This window comes from Gopherus evgoodei, chromosome 2 (genome assembly GCF_007399415.2).
Source record: "Gopherus evgoodei ecotype Sinaloan lineage chromosome 2, rGopEvg1_v1.p, whole genome shotgun sequence".
Lineage (NCBI taxonomy): Eukaryota > Metazoa > Chordata > Testudines > Testudinidae > Gopherus > Gopherus evgoodei.
The window spans coordinates 41,466,499-41,494,289 of NC_044323.1; the positions used below are offsets into that span (position 1 = coordinate 41,466,499).

The 27,791-nt window shown below is 40.2% G+C and overlaps 1 protein-coding gene and 1 pseudogene across 1 annotated transcript in view; both read left to right on the plus strand.

Moving 5' to 3' along the window:
• The window catches only part of ITGA8 (integrin subunit alpha 8), a 161,236-nt gene that overhangs the window by 96,451 nt on the left and 36,994 nt on the right, over positions 1-27,791 (plus strand). The window contains exons 16-22 of the mRNA XM_030550460.1: positions 3,580-3,635; positions 4,091-4,245; positions 5,820-5,957; positions 6,373-6,440; positions 7,892-8,039; positions 15,583-15,675; positions 25,947-26,026. Of these exons, the coding sequence (XP_030406320.1) occupies positions 3,580-3,635; positions 4,091-4,245; positions 5,820-5,957; positions 6,373-6,440; positions 7,892-8,039; positions 15,583-15,675; positions 25,947-26,026 (738 nt within the window). The remainder of the gene's footprint in view (positions 1-3,579; positions 3,636-4,090; positions 4,246-5,819; positions 5,958-6,372; positions 6,441-7,891; positions 8,040-15,582; positions 15,676-25,946; positions 26,027-27,791) is intronic.
• On the plus strand, positions 9,557-9,677 carry LOC115647349 (annotated as a pseudogene).

Below are 27,791 nucleotides of genomic sequence, written 5' to 3' on the forward strand. Positions count from 1 at the left end.
GTTTTCAAGCAGAATGCCCAGTTGAAAAGGGACCATGGCATCTCCAGTCAGCACGGCTGACCGAGCCGTTAAAAGTCCGGCTGGCAGCACAGCAAGGCTAAGGCAGGGTCCCTGACTCCCCTGGCTCCGCGCAGCTCCTGGAAACAGCCAGCATGTCCCTGCGGCCCCTAGGTGCAGGGGAGATTAGGGAAGCTCCATGGGCTGCCCCCGCCCCAAGCGCTGACTCTGCCGCTCCCATTGGCCAGGAACAGCAGCCAATGGGAGTTGCGGGGGTGGTGCCTGTGGGCACGGGTAGTGCACAGAGCTATCTGGCTGCCTCTATGCTTAGGAACTGGATATGCCTAGGAGCTGGACATGCCGGCCACTTCAGGGAGCCGCAGAGAACCAGGGCAATCAGGGAGCCTGCCTTAGCCCTGCTGCACTGCCAACCGGAAGCTGCCTGAGGTAAGTGCCAGCTGGCTGGAGCCTGAAGTCCCACATTCCAAACACCTTGACCCCAGCCCAGAGCCCCTTCCTGCACCCAAACCTCTCATCCCAGCCCCACTCCAGAGCCCACACCCCCAGACAGAGCCCTCGCCCCTCCTGTATCCCTGCCCCAGCCCAGTGAAAGAGAGTGAGGGTAGGGGACAGCAAGTGACGGAGGGGGGGAATGGAGTGGGTAGGGGAGGGGCCTCAGAGAAGGGGCAGGGCAAGGGTGTTTGATTTTGTACAGTCAGAAAGTTGGCAACCCTACTGCTGCTCTAAAGAGAGTAATATCCTCTCCACATGTTTCAAAGACAAAGCATCTGGGGCAGGAAGCCATGGGCAGTGAGGCAATGTTGCTGGTTATGTTGTCTCAGCTGTGGGGAGCCCAGAAGTGGAGGGGATCTTTGCATTCAGTTAGAGACTTCTGAGGCCTCTTGAATATGCAGTAGATCTCTGCTCAGCAGGGGTGCTGGAGGACCCAAACACTCCCTACTCCATAGTTTTTCTGGCCCTACCTCTCAGGGGGGAGGATGCAGTGGACTGACAGATCTGCAAAAGCTCTTCCATGTAAACATTCACCTCCTGGTCCTATTCTTCCTGGAAGGGAAGGATGAGCCTTGATTTTTATATAAGGGCCAACTACCTGATCTCAGTCATACAAGTTCATGAAAATCTGCTGCATTTATGAAAGCAGAGTAGGATCTTGGACTAAACTACAATGTTCCTAACCTATCTTTAACATATCATTGTAATTCCCAACTCTTCAAAATACATTAACATTGTATTGTTTCAATAATTTCTTTTTTAATTCAAACTACAAAAAAGCATAATGTATTTTAAAGTAGTTTTATGTAAGTCCTGCTTTAAATATAAGTACTATGCAAATTTCCTGATCTTAAAGGGACACCTTAATCTTAAATTTCACTTAATCTGAGTGAAATGCATCAATTTGCAAAGAGCTCCTCCACATCAGCCTTCTTGCGCTGTCCCTTGGTCAGCCAAGGAAGGGGATTTTGACTTGTGAAGCAGTTTCCCTTCTGCTGCAGGGCAAGAGTACATTGTGATGGGTTTATACCCACCACGCTGTCTGACACAGTAGCATAGCTACACCACCAGAGGCATTGAGAGGGCAGAGTCAAGATTCTGCCTACTCCCTACAGCTCCCACCCACCTGAGTTGGGGTGGGGGGTAACCACTCCACAAAGTCTGATTTCCCTCTTGTACAGTTACCTGTTGTGCAGATAGCTGCCACAGGAGTATAAGAGGGCACTTTGTACCTCCTTACTTTCCTGCACGGCTGCCCTACCTGTGCCACAATTTGGCCTATAAAGTCTGATAACTAAATTCTTTGCAGGTCAGTTCAACAAAGTATATGATCTCCATTTAATGCCCACTCTCCCTGTCCCATATATTTAGAAATGGTCAATTATTCATCTCTAATTGGTAATTCTAGGAGAAATGAAAATAGGCCCAAATTTGCAGTTTTTCAGGGGAATTGGAATCAACACTTCTAATAGCCTCTGGAGCCTATGGTGAAGTCTTGCTTAATGGTATGAAGGAAATTGTTTGCCCTGAAGGAAGATGTTGAGTAAGGTCATGTGAGTTATATGAATCCCAGATGTGGCACATTTTTATTATACTTGTCAGAGGAAGCTGATACGCAGTAACAATATGATTAGAGGTTATTTTAGAGGTAACATTACTAGTTTTGAGCTGACTACATGACTATGTTGGTACATACCATAACATTAGTGTAGTGTTTAAAAGAAATGACCAGTTCAGAAATGTTTGGATTTTATCTAACTTGTTGTCATTGTCTGACGTGAAATGTGCCAATTTTATAGTTCCAATGCTGCTCGGGATCTGTGTAGACTGATTGTAATAGTTGCTAAGAATCACTAGTAACTAGGGAGATTTTCAAGTTTTAATATCCCACCCTGCAACCCTTACTCAAATGAGTATTCCCATGACTAACTATGGGACTACGTATGGGAGTATGGGTTTGCAATTCGGACTTCGGTAAGAAGTGTCAAGTACTAGACATCAAGAGAATGTTACTAAAGATGGGTTTCCAGTGGTGTCTATTAGCAGGAAGTCAAGCCTTTCTAATAGCATTAACCTTGTTATAATGGTTTAACGGATCATCAGTGGTTATTTGTGAAAGCTTTTGAATGTAATTTCATTAAACATTTATATTTTGTATTGTGTAATAAAACATCTCTTTTTAAAATGAAACCTTTCCACAACCAGTAATACATTTTATGGTTTCACCTTTACATACTTTGATTAGATACAAAATAATGGATTTATTAAGGAAAATATATGCACTAGAATTTGCTAAAATAAAGTACTGTAAGTCTCTGTAGTTAGACAAGGTCGTCTCTTTTTTAATTTTTCAGTATAAGTCAGGATCAGTGACATGACATGTAGAGGAAAGAAAGTGGGCAGTTTTAAATATATAACTTAGGTGGCTATGTGTTGAAGTTGTGCAGTATGATTATCTTTAATGACATGGATGTTGCTGGCTATTATGTGGAGAACAGCGTTTGCCATGGGATTTGAAAAACACACACCAGAAACAAAGCTATTAGCAGATAGCTTAAATGCATTTATGTAATAAATAACAACCACTGAAAAATTAATTTCTCTGACCTTTTACTTTAGGGCTTGATCTGATAGGCAACTCCAGCAAAGTTTTAAATTGAAATGGAAAACTCTCTGGTCTGATCTCTCATTCCTTGTGCACTAAAAAAAGTTCTGTTTAAGTATTTGGGTGAATTCCTGGCCCCACTGAAGTACATGGGAGTTTTAGTCATTGATTTCAGTGGAATCAGGATTTTATCCTTTGAGGTTTTTGGTGCTCAAGGAATACATGATTGTGAGCAGGGTACATGCACAGATACTTTTTTTAATTTCATCATAAGAAACTGAAAAAGGACTGTGTGTAGGCTGCTTGATACAGAGCTAGTGAGACAGATTGCTGAATTGGGTCAGGACAGTGAACGCTCTGTAACAACTTTTGAGATGAGGGGAAAAGTGGACTAAGAAATAATAGAATCAGTGACTCAGTACAAAGCTCTAGCGTTAATTATTTTTCTTTGTTGCTTTTTACAGTTTTACTGTAAGAGTCTGTGTGGCTTTTGAAGGTCAAAGTATTTCAGATAAGATAGGTAAGAAAGTTTTATACACCTATGAATTTACGTATGGCTCATTGATTTGAGTTGGATATTTTGACTGCATTCAAAGAATACAGCATTGAGTCCTTTATAAGTTAATAAAATACTGCCTGTTTTTGTTTTGTTTATTTAAACTGAGCAAGGTTTATCCAATTGCCAAAATAAAAGCAAGAACTTGACTATTTTATAATACTTTTAAAAGAAAGAATCTTAAGAAATAGAAATTGTGTACAGTATATGTTGACTGTGAAAATAAAGTTACAAAGATTAATTCAAATTATACATATTTTCTACTTTGGATCAATGTCTAGTGTGCTGTAATCTAGCAGCCCATTTTGAAATGAAGGCTTTGAGTTTTACTGGAAAGAGTTTGTTATTGACATTAGCTATAATTTTGTTCACCATTTTTTCTTTCCATGTTAAATGTTTACTTTACTTACATTCTCTAGCACTGCAAGCTGAATTGCAATTAGATTCATTGAAACAGAAAGGAGCTGTTAAAAGGACCCTCTTCTTTGATTACCATCAGTCACATCATTTCTTCCTCATTGTGACAGAAAGACAGAAACAGTTCCATTGTCGGGCCTTTGTTGTTTATCTCCGAGTAAGTTGTTTAAAATATTCTTGGCTGTTATCTCATAGTTTTAGTATTATGGGAGGAATAAATAAATAAATAAAAATATATGAATATATATATATATATATAATATATGTATATATATATAGGAAAATGCCAGTCATGTTATTAATCTCAGAAATACAAATGATCAAAAAGTAAGAGCATTATCATAAACATTCTATAATCACAAAATTAAATGTGAGAAAGACCTATTAGGTCACCTTGTCCATTCCTTAGTCAATGAAAGATAGTTTGTCCAGTTGAGTTCAAGGAATAATAATTAGATCTTGAAATTTTAATAGAAACATTTTCAGCAAGCAACAAACAAAGTTATTTGGATGTAAACAGTGGCACAACACACAGTGATGATTTTCTAGTGCATAAGAACAAAACACTGAAACTCATTAGAAAATAACTATAAAACAGAAAGACTTGGGCAAATCAGTTAAGCTCTTGGTGTCCCAGTTTCTTCAGCTATGAAACTAGGATAATAATGGTTACCCACCTTTATAAACCACTTTGAGATCTATGAAGGAAAAGTGGGACATAAATGAAAAGTAGTAATGATAATGGTGACTTATCCTCTCTTCATACAGTGAACCCCTCTTTTTCTTATTTGACAGATCTAGAGTCCTAAATAGCTAATATTAAGCATCTAATCTGCTTAATCCACTTCTTCTGTGAGGGAAAAAGAAGTGAGGGTTGTCAGTTGAGAGAGTCACCACATCCATTTTATTCAGAATCCTTGGAAGACCCATAGCAGCCTCGTGGGCATATTTCCACCAAATCCCAATAGCTAAGAAATATATGGAGCCCTCTGATGTATTGCTTTAAACCTTTGTTCAGCATAGCTGTCTAGTCTGAAGAGAGAGTTGAGTAGAGCTGTAATTTAGTCTTTGTCTTCTCAGACAACCTCCAGGATGACTACTGCTCCCCAGTCTCCAAGAATGGGGCTTTGTGGAGGTATATTTATGAAGGAGAAAAGATTAGTGTTGCTCACCTGTAGTTGGAACTGCTTAATACACTGTCTGGGTAGGCATTAAGGCGACCCTGGAAGGGCAGAGAAAGGTGAGGTAGGGAAAAGAAGGGCTTTCGCAGTATATAAGGGGCTGCATAGGCAATAAAGATGGTGGACTTTTACGAAGGCTGATGTGTATAAATCCTTGGTTTATGGAACAAACCAACAATATTGCCTCCACAGATCCACACATGCCCTCCCTCCATTCCTGCCAGGTGGTCAAGAACTGATGGGAGTTTTAGATACAGCCTCATTCTAGGCTACTGCTTTGAAAAAGTTCTGAGTCTACGCAGCTCAGCAAGCTACTTCCAGAGTGTGGGTCTGTGGAGGCAATGTGTTCTGAGGACACCAGTTACAGGTGAGTAACCTCGCTTTCCTAACTATACCACATAATCAAAAAAAAAGTCTTCAAAGACACTCTTCAAAGAATCGTTGTTGGATTCCTTCAACAGAGACAAAACCCTGAATTCGTGGCCATTATTACCTGGCCTTTAGCAGCCATTTTAAAGTGTTGTTTTTATTATGTGATTACCTTTTACAGGATGAAACAGAATTTCGAGATAAATTATCTCCAATCAGTGTTAGTTTGAACTACAGCTTGGATGAATCCACTTTTGAAGATGACCTAGCTGTGAAACCAATACTGAACTATTATCAGGAAAGCACTGTTAGGGAGCAGGTATGGACCTTCCATGCAATATGTTCTATATATAAACATATTATCTGTCGCATCTTTCTTAAAATAGTGTATCATTGTGTTCACAGAAGTTATGCAACAAGGGTTTAATTAATTCAGAATATGTATTTCATGGGAATAGATTATCATGCATCTTTTAAAACTCCTCCAGAACTACTGTTTTGATTGCATTGTAGAACATGTAAGCCCCAAGTTATGGTGGGGAAAAATTTGAAAGATTCATATATTCATATCTTACAAACCATTACATACATAGTCATTGAAATTACTCATGAGGGTAAAGTCTTGCAGAAATAACCCCTTCATTTGTGGCATTCCTGGTAATAATCAAAACAAGGAAGTGAATTGATTTTTTTCAAGGAAAAACTCTAATACCACCGTTACATATTCTGAATAGGCTTACATTCTGGTGGATTGTGGAGAGGACAACATGTGCATTCCTGATTTGAAACTTTCAGCTACACCGTAAGTTTAAACAAAAAAATATATGTGCTCTACCTAATAGAATACAGGTGGTCATTAAAACAGCTCAGAAGAAAATATAGACACTTCTAACTGCCTTAACTACTAGATGAAATGTGAAACTCAGGTCAGTTGCTGGCTATGGCAATGCTTTCTTACTGATGCCGAGTACCAGGTTTCCAGATTTTTGTCTGTTCTCCTATTTCCTCTCAAGGACAAAGAAAGATAAATCCTATATATGGCTATTTTTATCTATATATCTGTCCCAAACATTCACTGTCCTCAACAATGATAGGGAAACATACAACCAAACAGCTCTGCTTCCACCCCTGAGTATCAGTAGATAATATGAATTGCTATTGCAAAGGGCTTTTCACTTTATTTGTTTTTATGGCCCACTTGTTTTTGTGTTTGGCACTTGATTCTCAACATCATAATTTAGTTAAGTCAAAAACATGAGGGAAAGGTTATTGGTTGGGGCAGCAAGGAATTATAATGGGTCTAGAGTTGTGCTGTCAAGAAACTGGAGAAGGCCATCAGAGGCAAGCATCAGTGTGGAGCCAATGTGTGTTTGTTTAAATTGTTTGACTTGAGCCTAAATGAAAAATTTTCAATTTTCTTGATGAAACAAAAAGACAAAAGTCCCTCTTCTGAATCAGGAAGAATGGGGACTCAAACTCAGGACTTCCTAGGTGAATGCTCTAGCCACCACCTCCTTCTCTTCTGTTTTGTGAATAACACCTAAGTCCCCTTGTGAATCTAGCTCAGAATTTTTTTTTAACTTTTTTGGCTGAAACTATATAGCAAATTTGTGACAAATTCATGAATAGTTTTGGCTGACCTGAAGCTGCATTTGCTGGTGAATAAAATATTAGTCTGAAAATTTTTGCCCGCTCTAATCTCAGTGGATCTCAGGAGACATGCTGTTTTTTGGGGCTGAAATCCTTTCTCATTCCATAGGGGAAAAGAGGCAGAGAGGGAAGCTGAAATAACCCACTATACTTTTCTCTACTCCAAGGAAGTAGTGCAATGGGGACCCTCATGAAGTTTAGTTTTCTACATCAGTTATTCCTGTGTAGATAGGGTGCAATCAGGGCTTTCGAATTCAATACAACTTGCTTTCCATATTCTGTTGTAACTCACTTTGACAGTCCACAGTGACACATCTATTTGCCCTGACCCCTTCCTCGCTTTTCTAGAGTACACACCCTTTTTCACAATCTGCAAATCTGCTGTGGAGTTTCTTCATGGGATTATTTTTGTGTTGTAAATTCGATGTCAAGTAGCTGGGTTGTGCGTTGAACTTGAAGGCAGGTTCTTTAGAAAATTGCTACATTTTTGAGTATAGATGCTAGAAGAGCAAATGGATCATACACGTTGATTAATTGTGCATGTTTATAATCCAATGAATTATGTCTTTTCAAAGTTCATGATCAGATGTATGGTTTTTATAGAGATAAAGATCAACTAATCATTGGAGAAGAAAATTGTGTCATGCTTGTAATAAACCCACGGAATGATGGGGAAGGAGCCTATGAAGCTGAGCTTCATATAAAGATCCCACCTGAAGCAGATTACACAGGTGTTGAACGAAACCACAAGGTAATCATATTGGAGTATTCTGTGTTTAAAGAAAATTGACTGGCACAGAGTTAAAGCACCCTGTGTATTCTAGCTAGGGTTAGATGACAGATTGGTGGCTTTAATCAAAAAAGTAGTATAAATCTTTTAAAAAGCATATTTACATTCAGATCAGTTGTTTTGTTTTAGGCTATGTCTACACTTATGGTGGTGTGTAGGGTCCATACACTGCACGGCCCCTCACCCCCACACAACAAGGGTATAAATAGACGGTGAGGCACTGTTAAGCACAGTTGCCAACTTTCACATGTAAATAAGCACCCCAACTTTCACAATAAGCCAAAAATCAAGCTAATCTCATTTCAAAACAAGGCCAAAACAAGCCAATCCCTCAGAACCCCAACACTCTATGAACTAGATCCCCCCGGCATGCAGTCTGGGACTGTGGTGGGCCTGCTATGCACCCCTGACTCTTCCCCCCTGCTTGCGCCCCCTTGCCCCTGCTTGCTGGGAGTTGATCAAAAAAAAGAAGCTACAAGCCAAACAAGCAACAAGCTACAAACCAAAAACTAGCCAACAAGCAACTCACAAACCAGTTAAGCCAAAAACAAGCCCAGTTTCCGTGTTTTTTCCCATGGGTTTGGCATGCCTGTTGCTTAGCCGCATGGAGTAAAAACATGCCAGAAGCTTAGGGTATGTATCCTTCACGGCTCTCCAAATGCCCAAGCAGTGTCTTCCATGGCTACGCTGCTAAAAACAGTGTAGTGTCCCATGGGCCTCCCAGCACAAGGAAAGGCTCCAGAAGTGGGGAAGCAGTGGGGAAAGGCTCCAGCAGCTCCCCACTGCTGGAGCCTTTCACAGCAACAGGGAGCTGCTGGAGCCTTGCCCCACCACAAGGAAAGTCTCCAGTAGCAGGAAGAGGCTCTGGCAGGGGGGAGGCAGAGGAGAAAGGATCTGGACACAACATGCTTTTCACTGTGGCATGTAGATACATGTATCCTACACGTGGCTGCCAGTATAGACAAGGCTTTGTACATAGGCCAAGAAGCATGAAATCATAGGATATGATAATGTTTAGACAGAGGCTATTTAAAGAAGCTTGTCCAATTGAACTTTACTGTAATTACTTAAGTCCCAACCCAACCATTTGTTTTTTTAAACAGATCTCCCTTATTCACTGCTGGACAGTAAGATTATATCACCTCATCTGCACATAAATCTCAAACTATCGCACCATCAACTTTTTTTTTTTCTGAATGTTTGGAATGTGACACACAGAAAGGCCCTGGGAATCAGAGGGGGAGTTAATTTCCTTGCAAGAGACAAATGTTGTTAATTGAGTTGAAAGTAATCTGCAATGTATTTCTTGATTCTTCTTCTGTCAATCTACTTTACTGATGGACTGAAAGTTGCAATAGGATAAACCTAGTTAAAAGAACTGATGAAAAGGAAAGTGAAGATGTTATTGAAGATTATATTGTTAGAAATTAAAGAGAACTCCACCCCTCACGTGCACTTAAAAATAATTTCCCCGACTCCTTGCTTCTCAGTGTATTTTTCTTCTCATCAAAGCGTAGTGTCTGTTCTGATCAGTGTAATCTCTGATATGTCCTTGATGTGAGGACTGTATATTAGCTTGCTCTCTCATAGTAACTCTACCTTTGTTGTCTGATGTACAGGAAAGAAGCTGTATTTATCATAATCTGGCTGGGTCATTTTACTCTGTTGGTCTCAAGAAATAATAGACCATTCTTCCTGAGATATGTGGCAGGGGGAGGGGGGGGTGGGTGTTGTTCCTAAGCACCCTGAAGTTAATCAGAATTTCTCCGTTTACTTCAGTGGATTTCGGATTGGGTCCTGGAGAGGCAAGAATCTTCTAATTAGAAATGGCAGGGAAAAAATTCCCTCAGAAAAATTTAGATGAAAAATGCCCTTTTTATCAAAATGTTATCAAAATCTTTCAGGTTTTCGTTATAAAAAAAATTAACCCCTAACCCCCCCCCCCAAAATGGTTTGTTTTCAACTACTGTAAAATGAATTTTTTTAGATCAAACGTTTTTATTTTCTTTGATTTTTTTTTGGGGGGGGGGGGAAGTAAAATAGATTTCTTGACCAGCTCTGCTTCTGAATGCTGCTACAGACTTAATGAGGCTATCTTAAATTTTCCATACATTTGCACTCCCATGCTCTGTGCACTAGAGCAGACTGATTAACTTTCATTCACATCTCTTGATGTCAGCCCTTATTCAGACAGAGGGATTGCTATTTATGTTCTTTTTAAAAAAAAATAGCAGAACATCAGTCCTAGCATGTTCATAATTCTTAGGCAGCATTACGTTGTGTATAGCGGATTTAGTTTGTGTAAACTTTCCATATAGTGCTGAAAACTAACCAGTGACTTCTATTGATTTTAGAACTGTAAAAAAAGGTATACTATTCAAAACTATTGTTGAGTTTAATACAAATAAAAACCTAGAAAATACAGCCCAAATGTGCAACAAAGACATTCATATTGCACTATTTGCCCATGTTATAAAATATGCATATGGTATTTAATAAGAAATGGAGTGGTGTTCTCTATCTTCAGCTGCTTTTCTGTGCTACCACAGTTGTTCAAAGCTGTTGAAGTCCTGACAAAGATGAATACACAATCTCTGTCATTTAAAAAACCAAATTGAAATGAAAAAATGAATGGATTAAAACATGCATCCTGTAAATCCTAATGTTCCTTTACACCCTTTCCTCTATATTCTCATTGCACTCCATCTCTCTGTCATTATAGAAGGAGGAAGTTTGCCAAGAAGAGAGGTATTTACAACCATTTCTATAATCTTATTGCCAAAATGGCCTTACTTTCAGGTACATTAGGTTCATATGTTTAAAGGCTGATCCAGTACAAATGCTGAAAGTATAAAGAGTGCTTACAGTTGATTCTATTCATGAATAGAGTTTAAGTATCTTAACATGATGGATAGGCCTCTGGCTTGCCTTGCACAGGGCTAACTTCCAGCATATCTGGCTTTATCAAAACAATTTGCAATGTGACACCCAAGATACACTCAGGTATGGAAACATAAGTCTCTTGGTTTGTAACCATGGATGAAATCCTGGACCCATTGAAGTTAATAGAGGTTTTACCATTGGTTTCAGCAGGGTCAGGATTTCACCCTGTGTCTCCACAACTGTTTGTACCACACCTAGCACAATGAAACCTTGGTTCTGATTGGAACTCTGGGCACTGCTGTAATATAAATAATCAGAAGTTCCACAGTAATTTCAGCAAAGTTCTTTAGATTTGTGATGGCACCTGTTACCATCATGCCATTAGCCCTCTGCACCCAAGATTCCTCAGTGGCACTTCACTATATCAAAAGCAGTGGCCCTCTCCATGTCTGTAATCAGTATTGTTCCTATATAACTGTCCTTCCTGTAACAGGGCAGAGACAATATGCTCCTCAAAACCAGTCCCAATTTAACAGCGGGATATAGTTCTGTTTAGAAATGTATCCCTTGTACTTATTTATACACACTTTGGATGCAGCAAAAGAGAAAAGAAGAAAAAGGAAAACATTGCAGAGTTTTCGGTTCAGATTCTTTTCTCAGTTACTCCAGCATAAACCTAGAGCAATGGATGTGTGATATTACTCCAATTTGTTCTGTAGTTACTCTGGCTTAACTGAAAGATGTCCCTTGAATGTTACCTGTCTGATATGTCTATAGAAAGATTCTTTTGGCTATTCTATAAACTTTAGCTACTCAAGGAAAATGATAAAGCAATATTACCACCTTACAGGGCCCACAATGGATAAACTGTTCTGACTCCACTGCATAGGATGCACCATTGAGTGTGCTATGTCTGTATTGTTACTGTGTTGTTACCTCAGGCTCTGATTCTCCATCACCTTATACTTTGTGTAGCCAAATCAGAATGGTAGTTCTTTGCACTCGTGTAGATGACTATGAAAGTGCAACCCAGCACAGAATCAGGCCCTCATCCCCCAGCTGCAGATTGATGCTCTTCTTAATTTTTAGGTGTAATAGTCAAAAGATACCATTTGTTTTCTTGATCCGCTGCATATATTGATTCCTCCTTAAGCTGCCAGTTGGTTAATGAAATACAATGTGATCAACCCTATTATTAGTAGCAGTAATTTAGATTGTGGTAGCATCTGGGAGCCCCAATCATCGACCCTAACCACATTGTGCTAGGCATTGCAAACAGAACAAAAAGACAGTGCCTGCCCCGAAAAACGTATCACATTGATCTTGGATGGCACAATAAGCACTTGCCTTTCCACTCTGCAGGAGACTAGATTCCAAATCCTCATAAAGAGATAAGTGAACGCAAATGAAGTGTTTTCCTAGCCCCTGCTAGGTGTTTGTCCACATGACAAAGACATTACACAGTTTGGCACGGCTCACTGTCTCTGCTCTGGCGGGGAACAGCAGAGGCATTGCAGTCAAAATGAGAGCCTTGGCTGCAATGTATGGAGATGTTCTCACATGGCTTCTCAGACAAATAGCCAGTGCTATTAGCGCTATGCTTTTGTGGGCGGGAGAGTGACACACAACAAAAAAATAAAAAAGCTTTCTTGGCTCACTTGTAAAATCTTGTTATTGAAATGGGTAAAAAGTTGCTAGCTAGATGAGATATGATTTAATTGGAACTAAATTATAAACCTCTTGGCACAGAGATGAGGTCTTCTAATGTTTGAATAGCAACAATCTATCTGCTGGCACTCAGTCAATTGAAAAGCATGTCCATCTACACTGTCTGGGAAAACATAACGTTATTTGTGAAAGATGGTTAAATAACTTTTTAAAGGGGGCAGGGGGCATTTTTATTCAGTAATCTGGGTCCATTAACTACCCTGTTACCAATTAGTAGTTCATTACTGAGACATCCAAGACAGTCCGTTTGTTCCTAGGGCATTTGTAGGCAGCTGGATTAGTTAAAGCATCCAGTCATTTTTCCGTTAGAATGTGCCCTGGGAGTACAAGTGTTAATTGGTGGGGTTTAGCTGCTGTTCAAGACTGCCAAAAAGACCATGTGCTACTATAAAAATATCAATTGTTGCATACGGCCAGTAAAAGAGTTCTGTGGCTGAATCTAAAATGTTGTTCAGTTACATGTGAAACCAATGGAACTGGCAATGCTGGATGTGTAAATCTCTCTCTTTTTTCTTGTTATCCTCCTTTTGCCACTTCTAATTTTGTTGTTCTACCTCTAACTTTGCTGTAACTACCTCTAAGAGGTGATCTCTGAAAAAAAATGTATTACTAAAGATAATTTCACATTTTGGGCATCCTATCACAGACTGACATGTTGCCCCATCCCTATATTGCACAAATTAGCTCTGACATTGCCTGTTACATAAATACTGTAACATCAGCCACCTACAGCCTAATTAAGGATCAGGCCACTGATTTTGCAGGACATTTATGTAACATCTTAAACTAAGGGAAGACTTGCAGGTTCTGAGCCTAGTTGTACCTGCTGAGAAATCATGGACAGTACACAGAAGGTTGTAGCCTGAGCTCTAGTCTAAGAGTGGGGGAGGCAGTTGTCAATGAGATGTTCACAGAAGAACAGGCTGACAGAGAGGCACAAGGACAGGCCCTGTGGAGGGGGTCTGATGCAGCTGGGCCTTCCTGGGATGGTAAGCCTTAGAGAGCATAGACATGCATAGAGACCACTATAGTGTTCAACTCCTTTTTCTCTCATGCTTTGCTATGCTATTAAATAACACTTTGTTTGCCTGGTCACTATATTAACTACTGGTTAGATGGTTTGAGTGATTCATGCAAAACTCGGGGACGTGTCCTTTATCAGATTGTGGATGGTTGAAAATGTAGTAACCAATGACCTTCATTAATCAGTGTGAAGCAAAGGCCAGGATGGTCTGATACTGTATCCTCCTGAGAGAGAACTCTGGGCAAAGCCAGTGAAGACGGGATGGAACATCTTGATACAAATTTAGCTTGACTCATTCTTTTTCTCTTTCGCTGCCAAAGGGATCCATGGACCCATTCTTCCCCACCCCTCCATTCTCCACACAATGTTGTTTCTAAGGTGGCCATCAAAGAATCAGAGCTGCTATTCCCAATACAAGTACAAAGGTGCACAATATACCAGCCCTTGATTTATGAAGGAAGGGGCTACTGGCAGGGTGTTCTCCCTCGAGGGCCTGTGCCTTTAAAACCCGTTCCTTACCTTTACAAGAGGAATGGTTATTAACCTCCTGGACATGCAGTAAAACTCACCTTTTTTTTCTTCCTACAAAGGGAAGTTGGACATTCCCCAATAGCAATATTAACAGTATCAAGAGATGGTTTCATGGGCAGGGGCTTCACAGTTGCTTCGTTAAGGAAATTTACAACGCTTGCCAATCTCCACTAACAATGGACTCAGCACGTCCACACTGTCCTTCACCAGCCAAAAAGGGCACGGTTGAACTTGCAGGCTGTGTCCTGGAGTTCTCCCAGCTCTTTCTTACATAAAGAATGACCTGTCATGTTTTTACCTAATTTGTGGGAACTTTAAAATTAAACAAAATTAGGTAGGAGAGAGCTACAGCAACAATTCCAGATGCATCCTGATTTTTAGAAGATCTATGACTTCTGTTGTTACTTCTGAGTTTGTTTCTGTTATTAAAGATGCCAAAGAGGAAAACAGAAGAGACTGATCTTACTTTGTTTTGTTTCTAGTCTGTGTCTTTTCATTTTCACCATCTTACAACTGCTGCTTTCTCTGCATTTAGCACTTTGTATATAGGATTTTATACTTTGTAGATGATATGAGAGGCATAAGCTGCAGGGGAAGTGGAGGGGGAAGCATCAGAACAAACTTTACATTGACTTCTCTAGAGAAAATGTGAACATATCTTTGCTAGAGCAGAGGTTCTCAGACTTTTGTACTGGTGACCCCTTTCACATAGCAAGCCTCTGAGTGCGACCCTGCTTATACATTAAAAACACTTTGTTATATATTTAACGCCATTATAAATGCTGGATGCAAAGCGGGGTTTGGGATGGAGACTGACAGCTCGTGACCCACCATGTAATAACCTTGTGACCCCCTGAGGGGTCCTGATCCCCAGTTTGAGAACCCCTGTGCTAGAGGAAGATGAGACCATATCTTCAAAGTTATTCTCAATGCTGAAAAGCACAGGCTAGATGATAAGGTGATCAGATGTCCCGATTTTATAGGGACAGTCCCAATATTTGGGTCTTTTTCTTATAAGGCTCCTATTACTCCCCACTCCCTGTCCTGATTTTTCACACTTGCTGTCTGGTCACCATACTAGATGATAGGGTACAGGAGTGAGAGTTGGGAAGAAATGAAATGGTCTCTCTCTCTCAAAATACTGACTAGTTTCCCATTTGTTTCTTTTTGATGTCAAACTCCCTCCACTGGCTAACAGTAACCAATTAAGTGTCCACGTAGAGATGCACACAGGGGTTTGAAACCAAAAGAATTTTCATAAACAGAAGGCATCATTATCTCAACGGGATACACTTTGCTCTGACCTTTGACCTCCATATTGGTGTTCTTTTGTTACAGGCATTACGTGTATTGAGCTGTGATTACAAGATGGAAAATGAAACTAGAATGGTCGTTTGTGACCTTGGAAATCCCATGGTGGCTGGAACAAATGTAAGAGAAAACCAGACACGTTTGCTGATTTTATCTAATTGAATTTTAAGGAAAGCTAATGGAAATTTACTCAATTAGCAGAATGCATCCCAATAAGCAGCAGCTAAAACAAATTATTTTATCTGGACAGGAAATTGTTGGTGTAGTAACATACAGTACTATACTGCTTTAGGACTAATAATCTGATGCTTGAAAACATTCATGATTTTCGGCCTGTTTCTGCCCTCATTTACACCAGTGTAAACTGGGACACATTCCATTAGTGTCGCTGGCATATCACCAGGGTAATGAGATTGGAATCCTTATTCATAGTGATAGATGTGTTCATTTTCTCCTTTCTATGTGACTTCATGTAGTGGGGCGCCTCCCCCACTCCAGCAGAAAAAGGGTTAAAATCAGCCCTAGGAGACCGTTGGGGCTGAGAGCTGCTAAACTGGATTGATTGGGGAAGTGGCTGCAGCTGGGCCACGCCCCAATTAGGCCACAACTGGCCTGTATAAAAAGGCTGTGAGCCAGCAGTCCAAGAGGAGTCTCTTTCCAGGCTGGGAGAGAGCAGCATCTGACTGCCTGCAGAAAGGATACTGGGAGGGAAGCAGGGCTGGGGAGGAGCAGGGGAACTCCAGGCTGGCAATTCCCCAGGCTGCAGGGCTTGGTCCAAGGCCCATAGAGGTACTGGAAGGCAGAGGAAGGTAGAAGGTCCAAAAACCCCTTGCCTGTGATGAGTGGCTTTTACACTGCAGTCTGCCCTAGTGAGTGGGGGCTAGATAGTGACTGGCAGTTGCCATGACTGAGGCAAGGTGGGATAGAGGGTTAGGGGTTCCCCTGGGTGGGGAGACCCTGAGACTGCAGGGGTATTGCTGGGGGAAGCATCCCAAAGACAAGGGCACCAGGTTCTGGGAGGGACATGAGGGCCAGCGGCAGAGGGACACTGGCCTGCAGAGGGCGCTCTGTGCTGGAAAGAGCTAATTCCCAACAACCAGCAAGAGGTGCCGTGGTGGTGAGTCCCTCACCTTTACACTTCAGTAAACAATATTTTATTGTTCTATACTGTAAGTGAAATCCTATTGGGCCCAATTCTGATCTCACTCACACCAGTGTAATTCTTTGGTTGAAACCTATTTACACCAGCGCAAATGAGGTTTGACTCATAATTAGTATCATCACAAACATTTTCTAAGGTAAAGAATTTCTACTTTTTAAAAATAAATGAATACTATATATTCATAAATGCTATATCAATAGTCCTGGCTACAGTCACGTATAGAACTGGCTAACATAATGCAGTATTCTATTTTAACCATTCTACTTCCGAACAATGTGTTTGCTGTAGTCTAATCTGTTGTTCATACTGCTCTACAAGAAATGCTTTCTTTCTGGCATCACAGAAAATTATAATCCACATTTGTCCCCTAATCTCTCTATTTTGGGTTTCTCCTGAGCCGAAACAGAGAATTTGTCAACTGGCAGGTTGTGCTGCATTTTTTATGAACAAGTGTTTGTGAGAGAAGGTTGAGACAAACAAGTTAACTGCAGCATAAGTCACCATGGCACTTTTTGGCAAGTATTCTGGCTACAGAGATTAAAGATGGGCTGAAGAGGTGGTGTTTGGACCTGGATTAGGTTTGGGTATCTTTGTGGCTTGGGAGCAAACATGCTGCTCATTCCATAGGGGGGATCCTCTCCTTCTGTCTCTTGACAAAACAGTTCAGGAAAAACTCCAGCAGCAGAACCTGACACAGTTTCCCCCCACAAGAATCCTCTCCCATTGATTACATAACTATAAGAAGTTTGGGTTTAATTACATTTTTTTTATTTAGATAAATGAATAGTATTACCCCTTTGAATTATGGTTATATGAGTATCCGCATACAATCGTAATTCAAAGGGGTAATGCCATGACCATTTAACTAAGTATCAAAAATGTGATTAAATCCAAGTTTTTTTTAGTTACATAACAAGCCGTGCTAGTAAAACTGAGCAAGACAACTCCTCTGTGAATGATTTGTAAACCTATAAAACAATAGCTTTTAATTGGAAATTAGCATCGCTCACATTTTAAATTGGTAGGAGCTTAGCTGGAGACCCTAATATTAGTGCAGTAGCTTTACAAGGTACTTCATAATCTGACATGTGTCTGACCAAGTGGGTATTCACCCACGAAAGCTTATGCTCCCATACATCTGTTAGTCTTTAAGGTGCCACAGGACTTATTGTTGCTTTTTACAGATCCAGACTAACACAGCTACCCCTCTGATACTTCCTTATCTAAGATACCTAATATACTGGTTAGCAACAACTAGCAAAAATTGGTATTTATCTCCTTAAACTTTCTCTAGATGGGAATTTTCTAGGTTGCTGTCTTGACACAGTTATTCCTGATGATATCAAGCCAATGTTTCTTCATGCATTGTTTTTATAGTAGATCCCATTCTGTTAGCTCTGTTACCTGATTTTCAAATATTCCAGATGGGCCTGTCCCTGCTCTGAGAAATTCACAGTCTAAGTGCTAACAAATAAAGAGGTTAGAGGAAGAACTGTCATAGGCTGATCTGGGTTTGGGACTCAGCTACACTTTTGCCAGGCTTAGGTCACCGTTCCAAGTAAAGCAAATGAGTCCATAGGTTTTGTGATGGAAACATCTGGTTAGAAGCTAGGCCTGCTGGAGAAGATAACTGCAACCCAAAGTTAATCAGAGAGCGGTGAGAAGGGATGTTTCTTAGAAGAAGGCAGCTGGCAACTCACTAGAGTGCCCAGGCAGAAGGTCTAGAAGAGAAATCTGCAAGGACCCTGTTGAGGGCTGAGCCTTAGCTGAGGGACATGCAGGGAGCAGGAGCTTGCAGGGTGAGAAGCTCTAGCTATGTAAGGGTTGACAGGATTTGAACTCAGGCCTGCAGGGCTACCAGGCAATTATCATCCCCACACTGCTAACCAGTGGCAGCTGTAACCTGCACACTCTCAGTGACCCACAATCTGCAGAGGTTCAATGCCACAGGAAGTTCTGCCCTGAGTGACCTGACTGACAGTGGCTTTCGTGATCCCTGATTGGCTCCTTGTCCCTATATCAACCCACAAGATGTACCAGGAAGTGTTCAGGCAACAGTTGCATCTCCAAGTAGCTGCTATAGTAGCAACTGTCCAGCTTCCCTGTTCCTGAATTTCCATTATTGACCTTGACTCTGACATGGATTCTGACTCCTGACTGACCTCTGGAATCCCAACATGAACCCCGATACCTGGTATTGACCCTTGACCTGATTCCTGACTCTGCCTCCAGCTCTCACCCTCAGCTTGACTTTTGACTCTGATGCTGGCTCTGACACCTGGCTTCCTGAAACCCCAAGCTTCTGCCACTATTCCTGCCTACCATCACCCAGTATCCTGGCAGGCAACGAGGACTGCAAAGGACTGTGAGCCTGGAAGGGAGAGCTATGTGGATCCTGAAGCCCATTTAGCTGAATGGATTAACTGAGCCTGGAAAAGAGGGCTAGAAGGTTTAGGTGTCAGGCTTATTAACATAAAACTCAAAAAAGGGAGAATTACTGAGGAAACTTAGTATGAAGTTTTCTTAATGAGGTGAATGGAAGGTAAACAGAAGCAGTAGATGAGCCTGAAAGCAGGCTTGGTAACCAGTCTCGCAAGAATAGGCAACTTACATATGCATCAACTGTAAGCAGTATGACAAAGAGGGGAGGGAATTAAATGAGAACAGGGTAGGCATTGCAGATGTGCTCAGGACAGTCATACCATATGTAAGGGGCTGTATAGGAGATGCAGGATGAACATAAAGGGGCACCAACAATATATCAAATAAAGGGCAAATCCTGTCAGTAATGTGCATGTTCCCTGCCAATGGGCTGGGACGTTCCCTGAAATAACTTGAGAAGATCTGGGTATGAGAGTGGAGGCAGGTATGGAATTGTCCAATCAGGCTGTGGAATATTAGCAGAGCCACTCTGTTGCTATTGCTGCCCTCCATCCCACTCTGCTGTGTATCCAAAGGCCTCCTTCCTGCCTGGCCTCTACATCAGCCTTACCCCAAATTCTACCAGCACTAGGGTTCAGGGAGACTCTGGATTTTCTGTAGCCTTCCCACTTGTCCCTATGCAGTGTAACCACACCAGTTCCACTGCATGCAGGGCCTTCTACAGCCTTTTCTTGGTCCCACATGATCTGACCCTAAAGCAGGAGTGTTCTGATCAGTCATCTCATAGTTTGTCATTCTTACATCATAGTTGATCACTTCCCTGTTTTCCTGCAGGATGAGGTCTAAAGCTGAAATTAATGTAACATTACCAAACATTCTTAAACAAAATATTTCGTTAGACTAGATAAACCTTGCAGTCCTGTCTATGATTCCATGATTAAGGTGGAGTGGAAATTGTAAATAGAAAACTTCATTTAAAACATAAGACCATTACAGTTTATACATAGGGCTTCTTTGGGGGGGGGAGGGGTATTTCTTTTTTTAGTGTTTATTTATAGCAATTTTTGAGTTTCCTGTTTATGTCCAAAAACCAGGGTGCTTTGAGACTTTCTCTTTGTATATACTGTAATGAGTAATGCACATATATACATTATATTATATACATTACCCATTACAATATGTACAACTGTAATCTCTTTGAAATGTTCCCTACTGTGCACCAGAAGGGTCTGCACAGGCCAGCTGATGCGCAACATATTTAGGCATGTTAGAAATCATACTTCATAATCTGCATTAGTGTTCTTTGTAGAAAAACCTTTAGGTGCATGTAAGATTTATGGTGTTTTTCAATTTATTTATTGTACTGGGGGTGTTTCATCATTATTGATTGATTTTTTTAAAAACCCTAAAATCAGAAGCCCTATTTATAAGAAAAGAACCAAGCATTTGAAAGTCAAGGTATACGAAGACGGTAATTTTAAAAAATCCAAACCTCAACTAGTCTGGAAATACCACATAAGCTTTGAATACTAACTTCAACTTTGGAATTAGTTCTCATGGGGACCTAGTAAAGGCCAAAGGACTGGAGTTCCTGTACTAGACAGTTTCTAAGCTGTGTGATGGCAAACCAAGTTAGCACATTTCCAACAGTGAAATACCAGTCATTTCTTCAAATCACATAACTCTTAAACAGCTGCTCTGATCCACCTCCAACTTTGTAAAACACTTATGCTCTGGCAAGAGATCACTCAGAAAGGGTTTAAAATATTCAGTCAGAAAGGGATTTTTTGTGGATGTGGGGGTCAGATCATAATCAAACATTCTTAAACCCTTAACAACAGAGACACAACAGTGCCTCTTCAATAGCTGGAGCCCCTACAATTCTGCAGCAATTGAAGACCAACTTGTTTGGAAAGGCTAGCACATTTGTGTGGCAGGGTTTAGTGACATACCCTGTGGAATACTACTATTGCAGTAAAACTTAGAACAGTCTGCAGTGTCACATCTTCAGAATATGTTCTTAGGAGCAGGATTACAGGGTCTCTGGCTTTTGGCAAATCAATGATTTTGAAATAATTTACTATTCATGAAAGGTACTTAACCTGTTCAAAACATTAAAAAACAGGAAAACCCACAAAGTTGACTATAACTTCATGCTGCCATTCCACAGTATACCTGCACTAAAGCACAGGACAAGAGGCAGAAACTGAGTCTAAATATTTTTAACTGAATGACTTGTCTAGTACGCTGAAAGGTATCAGATTGAGAGTGTTAAAGACTGAAGTCCTTCCCAAGTCATTACCATTTCTGATGGCTGTTCCATGGCCTCAATAAAATTTATCCTACATACTAATGGGAGGTATCTGCCAATAATATTGGAGTTTTTAATAAGGTAATCTCAGCAAGAGAGATCAAAGACTGATTAGAGATTGGAAATGAATAGGGATAAGGTACACTTAACGTGGGAAAGTGCTTTATCGTTCCCTATCTGACTGCCCAGCAACAATGAATCTATCAAAGCCATTCGCTGGAGAAGAAGTGAACAAGGCCATAACACTCACTGAACTTGGAAAGGCTGCAGGCCCAGACAGCATCTTCCCAGAATTTCTGAAAAACATATGTCAACATGGCCATGACTGACAGATGCAGTTCTTTCCCAACATGCATGCCATTGGCCAAACACCCAAGATATGGAAACAGGCAAAGGTCATTGCCATCCTGAGACCAAGGAACACAGCCACACTCTGAAAAAACTCCAGCTGATATCACTATGTGTAACCTACAAGCTCTTGGAAAGGATGTTACTCCAGACACCCCTAAAGAGGATTTAGGCCAGGACAAAGCACCTGTGATCAGGTAATAAGACAGAAAATATCATATTGCCTCCATATAAATCTATGGTATGCCCACATCTTGAATACTGCATGCAGATCTGGCTGCCCCATCTCAAAAATATATATTGGAATTGAAAAAGGTACAGAAAAGGGCAACAAAAATGTTTAGGGGTATGGAACAGCTTCTATGTGAGGAGAGATTAATAAGACTGGGAACTTTCAGCTTGGAAAAAAGACAACTAAGGGCAAGATGTGATAGAGGTCTATAAAATCATGACTAGAATAGAGAAAGTAAATAACGAAGTGTTATTTACTCCTTCTCATAGCACAAGAACTAGGGGGCACCAAATTAAATTAATAGACAGCCGATTTAAAACAAACAAAAGGAAGTATTTCTTCACACAATGCACAGTCAACATGTAGAACTCTTTGTCAGAGGATGCTGTGAAGGCCAAGACTGTAACAGTTCATGGAGGATGGGTCCATCAATGGCTATTAGCCAGGGTGGGCAGGGATGCAAAACCATACTCTGAAGTGTCCTTAGACTTTGTTTGCCAGAAGCTGGGAATGGGCAGTAGGGGATGGATCACTTGATGATTTCCTGTTCTGTTCATTCCCACTGAAGAACCTGGCATTGGCCACTGTTGGAAGACAGGACACTGGACTAAATTGGACCATTGTTCTGACCCAGTATCGTGGTTCTTATGTTTTTATGTCCCACCTGAGCAGCCACCATGCAAAGATGGGTTTGAATGTCATCTTCTGTGGCACCAAATTCAATTACAAGTATTTCCCAAAATATTTCAGGGTGGTTCTGGATCAAAGCCTCACATACCACCAACATCTGATGAAGAGTGCTGCCAAGATAAATGCTAGGAACAATATAGTCCACAAACTAGTTGTGTCTAGTTGGGGAGCAGATCCTCACACCTTGCATACAGCCATCTTGGCTCTTGTTTTCTCAACAGCTGAATACTGCACGCCAGTATGGATTGGTAGCATAAATATGAAACTTGTCAATGTATAATTGAACTATGAGAATAGGGGTGTGGAATTCAACTCCGACAGTCTAACTTCCTGTTCTCATGCATATCTTAACACCATCCCTCCAAAAGAGAAGCACCAACAATATGAGCATGTGATAGTGATCCAGACTTTGCCACCTGTGAAAATCTCCACCCCCCCCACCCCATTTGACATCCCACCATAAGTCCAGGAACACCTTGGCAGACAAAGCTCTCAAAACCTCAGGACTATCACCAAAAGATTATGAGATCTGAGAAGATAGCAGGGTCAAGTATCAAGACCTGCTCATGGATCCTACAGACCAACCACCTGGTTTCACCATAGCACATAAGATATGGATCACAGTGAACCACACCAGAACCACACACCTGCATTACCTACCACACAAATCGAAAATGACGGCTGATTCAATATATGAATGTGGAGAAGACATCCAAACCATCGAACACCTAGTGAACAACTGCCCTCTAAAATACTTCTCTGGAAGGACGGCCTTGATTCGTTACCAGAAGCCATATCGTTAAAGACAAACTTGGATGTCAACCTTTAATGTTGCTTTTGAAGTTGCCACGCAAAAGAAGATGATGTGCTAGTGTAGGGAAGTTTGCCTGTTTTGTTGGTGTACAGAGATATGAGTCGCCACGGTTGCCAATGTTGTACCTTTTATATGCACTAAAATACACTTTTCAAAAATAAGATTAATGTGGGTTGTATGCAGGTAGCAAGTGAGGAGCAGTCATATGTCTCCTAGCATAATCCTTGGTGCCATAATGATAATAGAATGGAGCCTTAAGAGATACCATAGGGAATGTGATCTGGTTCATGGTAATATAATCCTGACAAAACTAAAATTTCATTTGGAAAATGAAAAAAGTGTTAATATTGTGCCAGAAAAGATAAACTTGCTGCTAGAGATCCAGCAACATATTGGCCACTCCAGTGGCCTCTGGAGATTCACCAGTGGCATATCTGAGCACCTTTGCTCCATTATTGTTAGTAGAGTCAACTACTCTCAGCCACAGAAAAGACATATGATCACGCAAAGGCAACATCTGCAGCTCATTAGTATTTTATGGTAGGAGTGCTATTTCAGTATTAAATAAGGGATTAAGCCCAGGCTGATAGAGGTCTAATAGATCATCAAAACTGCAGTGCATGTCTGCTCTGTTAGATCAGAGGGAAACTGTACTTCTGCTTCACTGGATCTCTCTTACATTAACACTAATAAAAATTCACCGTACACTGGCCATTAGATACAGTGGAACAAATCCTGAATTTCTTACATTGCTTTTTTACTTCACTCAGTGAAACATAGGTGCAGGAACTAGGGGTGCTGCAGCACACCCTGCTTTTGTGCAGGGTCCCGGCTGCTGGCCCCACATGCAGGGTCCTGGTACTGCTGGTTCCATGTCTGCGGCTCTGCTCCCAGCCCCGTGCCCAAGATCCTGACTGCAGGACCTGTGCCTGCGGTTCTGTTCTCAGCCCTGTGCCCAAGGTCCTGGCTGCAGGACCTGTGCCTGGGGCTCTGCTCCTGCCCCCAGCTGTGCTTCCAGACTCGGCCCCCTTACTCTTGTCTGTGTCCTCCCCCTTCCAAGAGGTACAGTTCGGTCCTGGCTGCAGCTCTGGGGAGAGGGGGACTTAGAAAGGGTTTAGGAGCAGGTGCGAGTTAAAAAGTTTGGGAATCACTGGCTTTCAGCCCGCCTACTGTAAAGAGTGTTCCAGCACCATTGCAGTGAAAGCTTTTGCTTCATTAAATTTAAATAATACTTCAAATGTATCTGCAACACACATACATTTTTGATACTGCCACCACCACCATCATCATCATCATCAGAATGTAGCCTTAATGACAAATTAAGTCCCTTCCATGCCTTCAAGCACCTATTCAGCATCAGTTTACTTCCGTAGTGGTTTCTGTTCATCTTAGACGCTACAGACAATGACAAGGATTATCGGTGATTATGCTGTTTAAATGATTGAAAGACAAAGACCTGAACTTGCAGCATGCTTTTATTCTAACAATATTGCCTTCCACATAGCACAAAATGAATAACTGAAGGAAAAGACTGAAACATTTCACTCTAAAAATAGTCCTCTAGATGGATTTAAACTCACCAATCCACCATTATGTTCTGCAAGTGAAGAAAGAGAGGGAAAAATTAACGGAAGACTTAAAGTATCAACATTGGCATTACTCCAAGATGGTTGGTAAAACAAGAGAAATAACCAAATAGCGACTAGAAGCATGAATGCAGGATGAAATGCATTCCCCTTGAATACTGTTGATTCTAGGTCTGAAAAGAAAACTGTAGATTATTGTATTTGTATTGGTGAAAATACCACACAAGCAAGCAGAGAAAAGTAGAACAAAGAAGTCTCCTCCACTTGTTCAAACAAGAAAATAAAATGAAAAAAAGAGAATGAGAAGTTCAAACTTTGGTTGAAAATGAAGGATTGATGGCCCAGTTTCCCAATAACACCTGATGGAATTCTCAAGAAGAATTTGTTTTTGCATATGCATGTATCGCCATGAAACCAACATTTTCAGGGAGCACAAAGAGGGTTCTGATCAAACAGTATGTGTATGATGCAAAGCAATAAATGTAATTTGAGGAGGATTCAGAGGGCCTTTACACGCTGAACCCTGCTGGCACAGTCTCAGTTCCAAATGAAAAGCTTTTCAAGTAGTCCTGCTTCTATATTTTTTTAATTGACTAGGTTTTAGATTAATGGTGTCCCCTTAATAGTTATTAATGCACAATTGCACACTGCTGTAAAAATCTAAAAATCATAACTTTAAAGAATGTTGGTTTTCCCATGATGAATCATGTCTTTAAAACTGCCATTTTTAATAACTGACTCTTCCATTTGTTTTGGGGTGGGAGTGCACACTTTAATGAATGTCTTGATTAGGTTCGCTACAAAAAGATAAGACATTTAAGCCACCCTTTCAAAATGTTACTCACAAAACGTTTGTTTTTTCCTAGTTCTCCACTGGCATCCGATTTTCCGTTCAGCATTTTGAAAATGCCGATTTCAGCATCAAATTTGAACTGCAAGTAAAAAGGTTAGATATTTTACCAAGTACACGATGATTTAAACTGTAAATATATATCCATATTTCAAAACAATGCTAAGAAGATTCATTGTAACTCTACAATGGAAGTAATTATTCTATGGCCTTTCCTTTTGCAGATGTTTTCTAGAGGAATCTAAAACTGGTACAGACCACTCTGTTGGCTTTTAGCTAAATCAGCTACAGGAATATGTTGAGAGTTTTTCATTTGTCAAAATTCATTTCTTCTGGTTGTGGTCAGTGGTTCCATGGGTGCCAACTTTATGGAATTTAAACTTGATATTCCTCTTCAGAATTGCTTGAAACACATAATTAGGCACAGCAGAAATCAATTTTATATATTTTATCCAATCAAAATGTGTAGATATAACATTTTGATTGTATAATATTGAAGTTTATTTGTAAGTGTTTCTTCCAATTTGTTTATATTTTAAAATTTTCACAGTTGTGAGAAATTATGGGGACATCAGACTGTAGGAGCGGTCGACAATAATTATTTAATGACAGTAGATTATGAAATTTAAAAGTTGAAGCTGTATAACCATTAAAACACAATTACATATTTTGACATGTGATCTTGACAAAGTAAATGTTTTTAAATCAAACTCTAATGAGTTCTCAAGCAACATTTTCATTGCCAAACAACATTTTGATTACTATTGATGGAAATATTTCTTCATCGGTTTGTGTTTGTGCTGAATGATAAAATCTGATCCTTTCAAGCTTCAGAAAGACATCCTAATGGGGAAGAAAAAAATAAAAAAAGACTGGCTTACCCTTATTCCTGTCTAAGAAAATAGACCATCCACAATTGGAGGTGGTCTGATTTTTTTCCAATAAAATGTTTTAATTTAAAAAAGGCCTTTTTCCAATAAAATTATTATGAAAAAACTTTACTTTTCTAAATTTTCATTTTTCATTAAATTTATTGTTGATATTATTATTTTTTGTAATTGAAATTATAAAAATAATCGTTTACAGAAAATTGGAAAATAAAAATCTTGGTAACTAGAGCTAGTCAGAAATGTTGACAGTTTTCCATCAAAAGCAAAACATTTTTCAGAAACATGTAAATCTTGATTAAATTTAAGGGGAAAAGTCAAAATTATTCATTTCAGCTTTCTCACTTCACTTCTCACTATCATTCTGATAAAGTAAAATATCTAGCTTAGACTAGCATTTTGATTTATTTAGGTTAGACTTACATTCATTTTTTAAATATTATATGTTTTTAATATAAAATTCAAAACAAAATGATTCAGTGCTCTCAAATAAAACAAAAGTCATAATTTTTGATTTGCAGAAAATTTTGAGATTTCAGATTTTTATTCCAATTTGGAATAAGAATTTTTTAGAACTTTGGAATTTCCCATGTAACAGAAATTCCAGTCTCCGACCAGCTCTCTCAATAACCATTTTGATAAGAGTTATGAGAAGTTACAATTTTTAAAAATTGGAAAAAAGGAAAACAGGCTCTAACTTGAACCATATGAAATGGGGGGACGGGGAAAGAGAGAGAAGGCAGAGTTTTTCTACTAGCTGTAGCCACAATGTGACTGAACCGCTAATAACAGATGTCCCTCTGCTGGGCAGTGCTTCAGGCCACAACATGCCATCACATCCTTCCCTGCCCCCCAATATGGAAATAGAGTTGATTAGGAACAGTGGCAAAAGCACATACACTACAATTTTTCAAAGGCTGGCAGATCTCCTACTGCATCTGTAATCATGAAATCACCAGCCAGAGTTCTCCCTG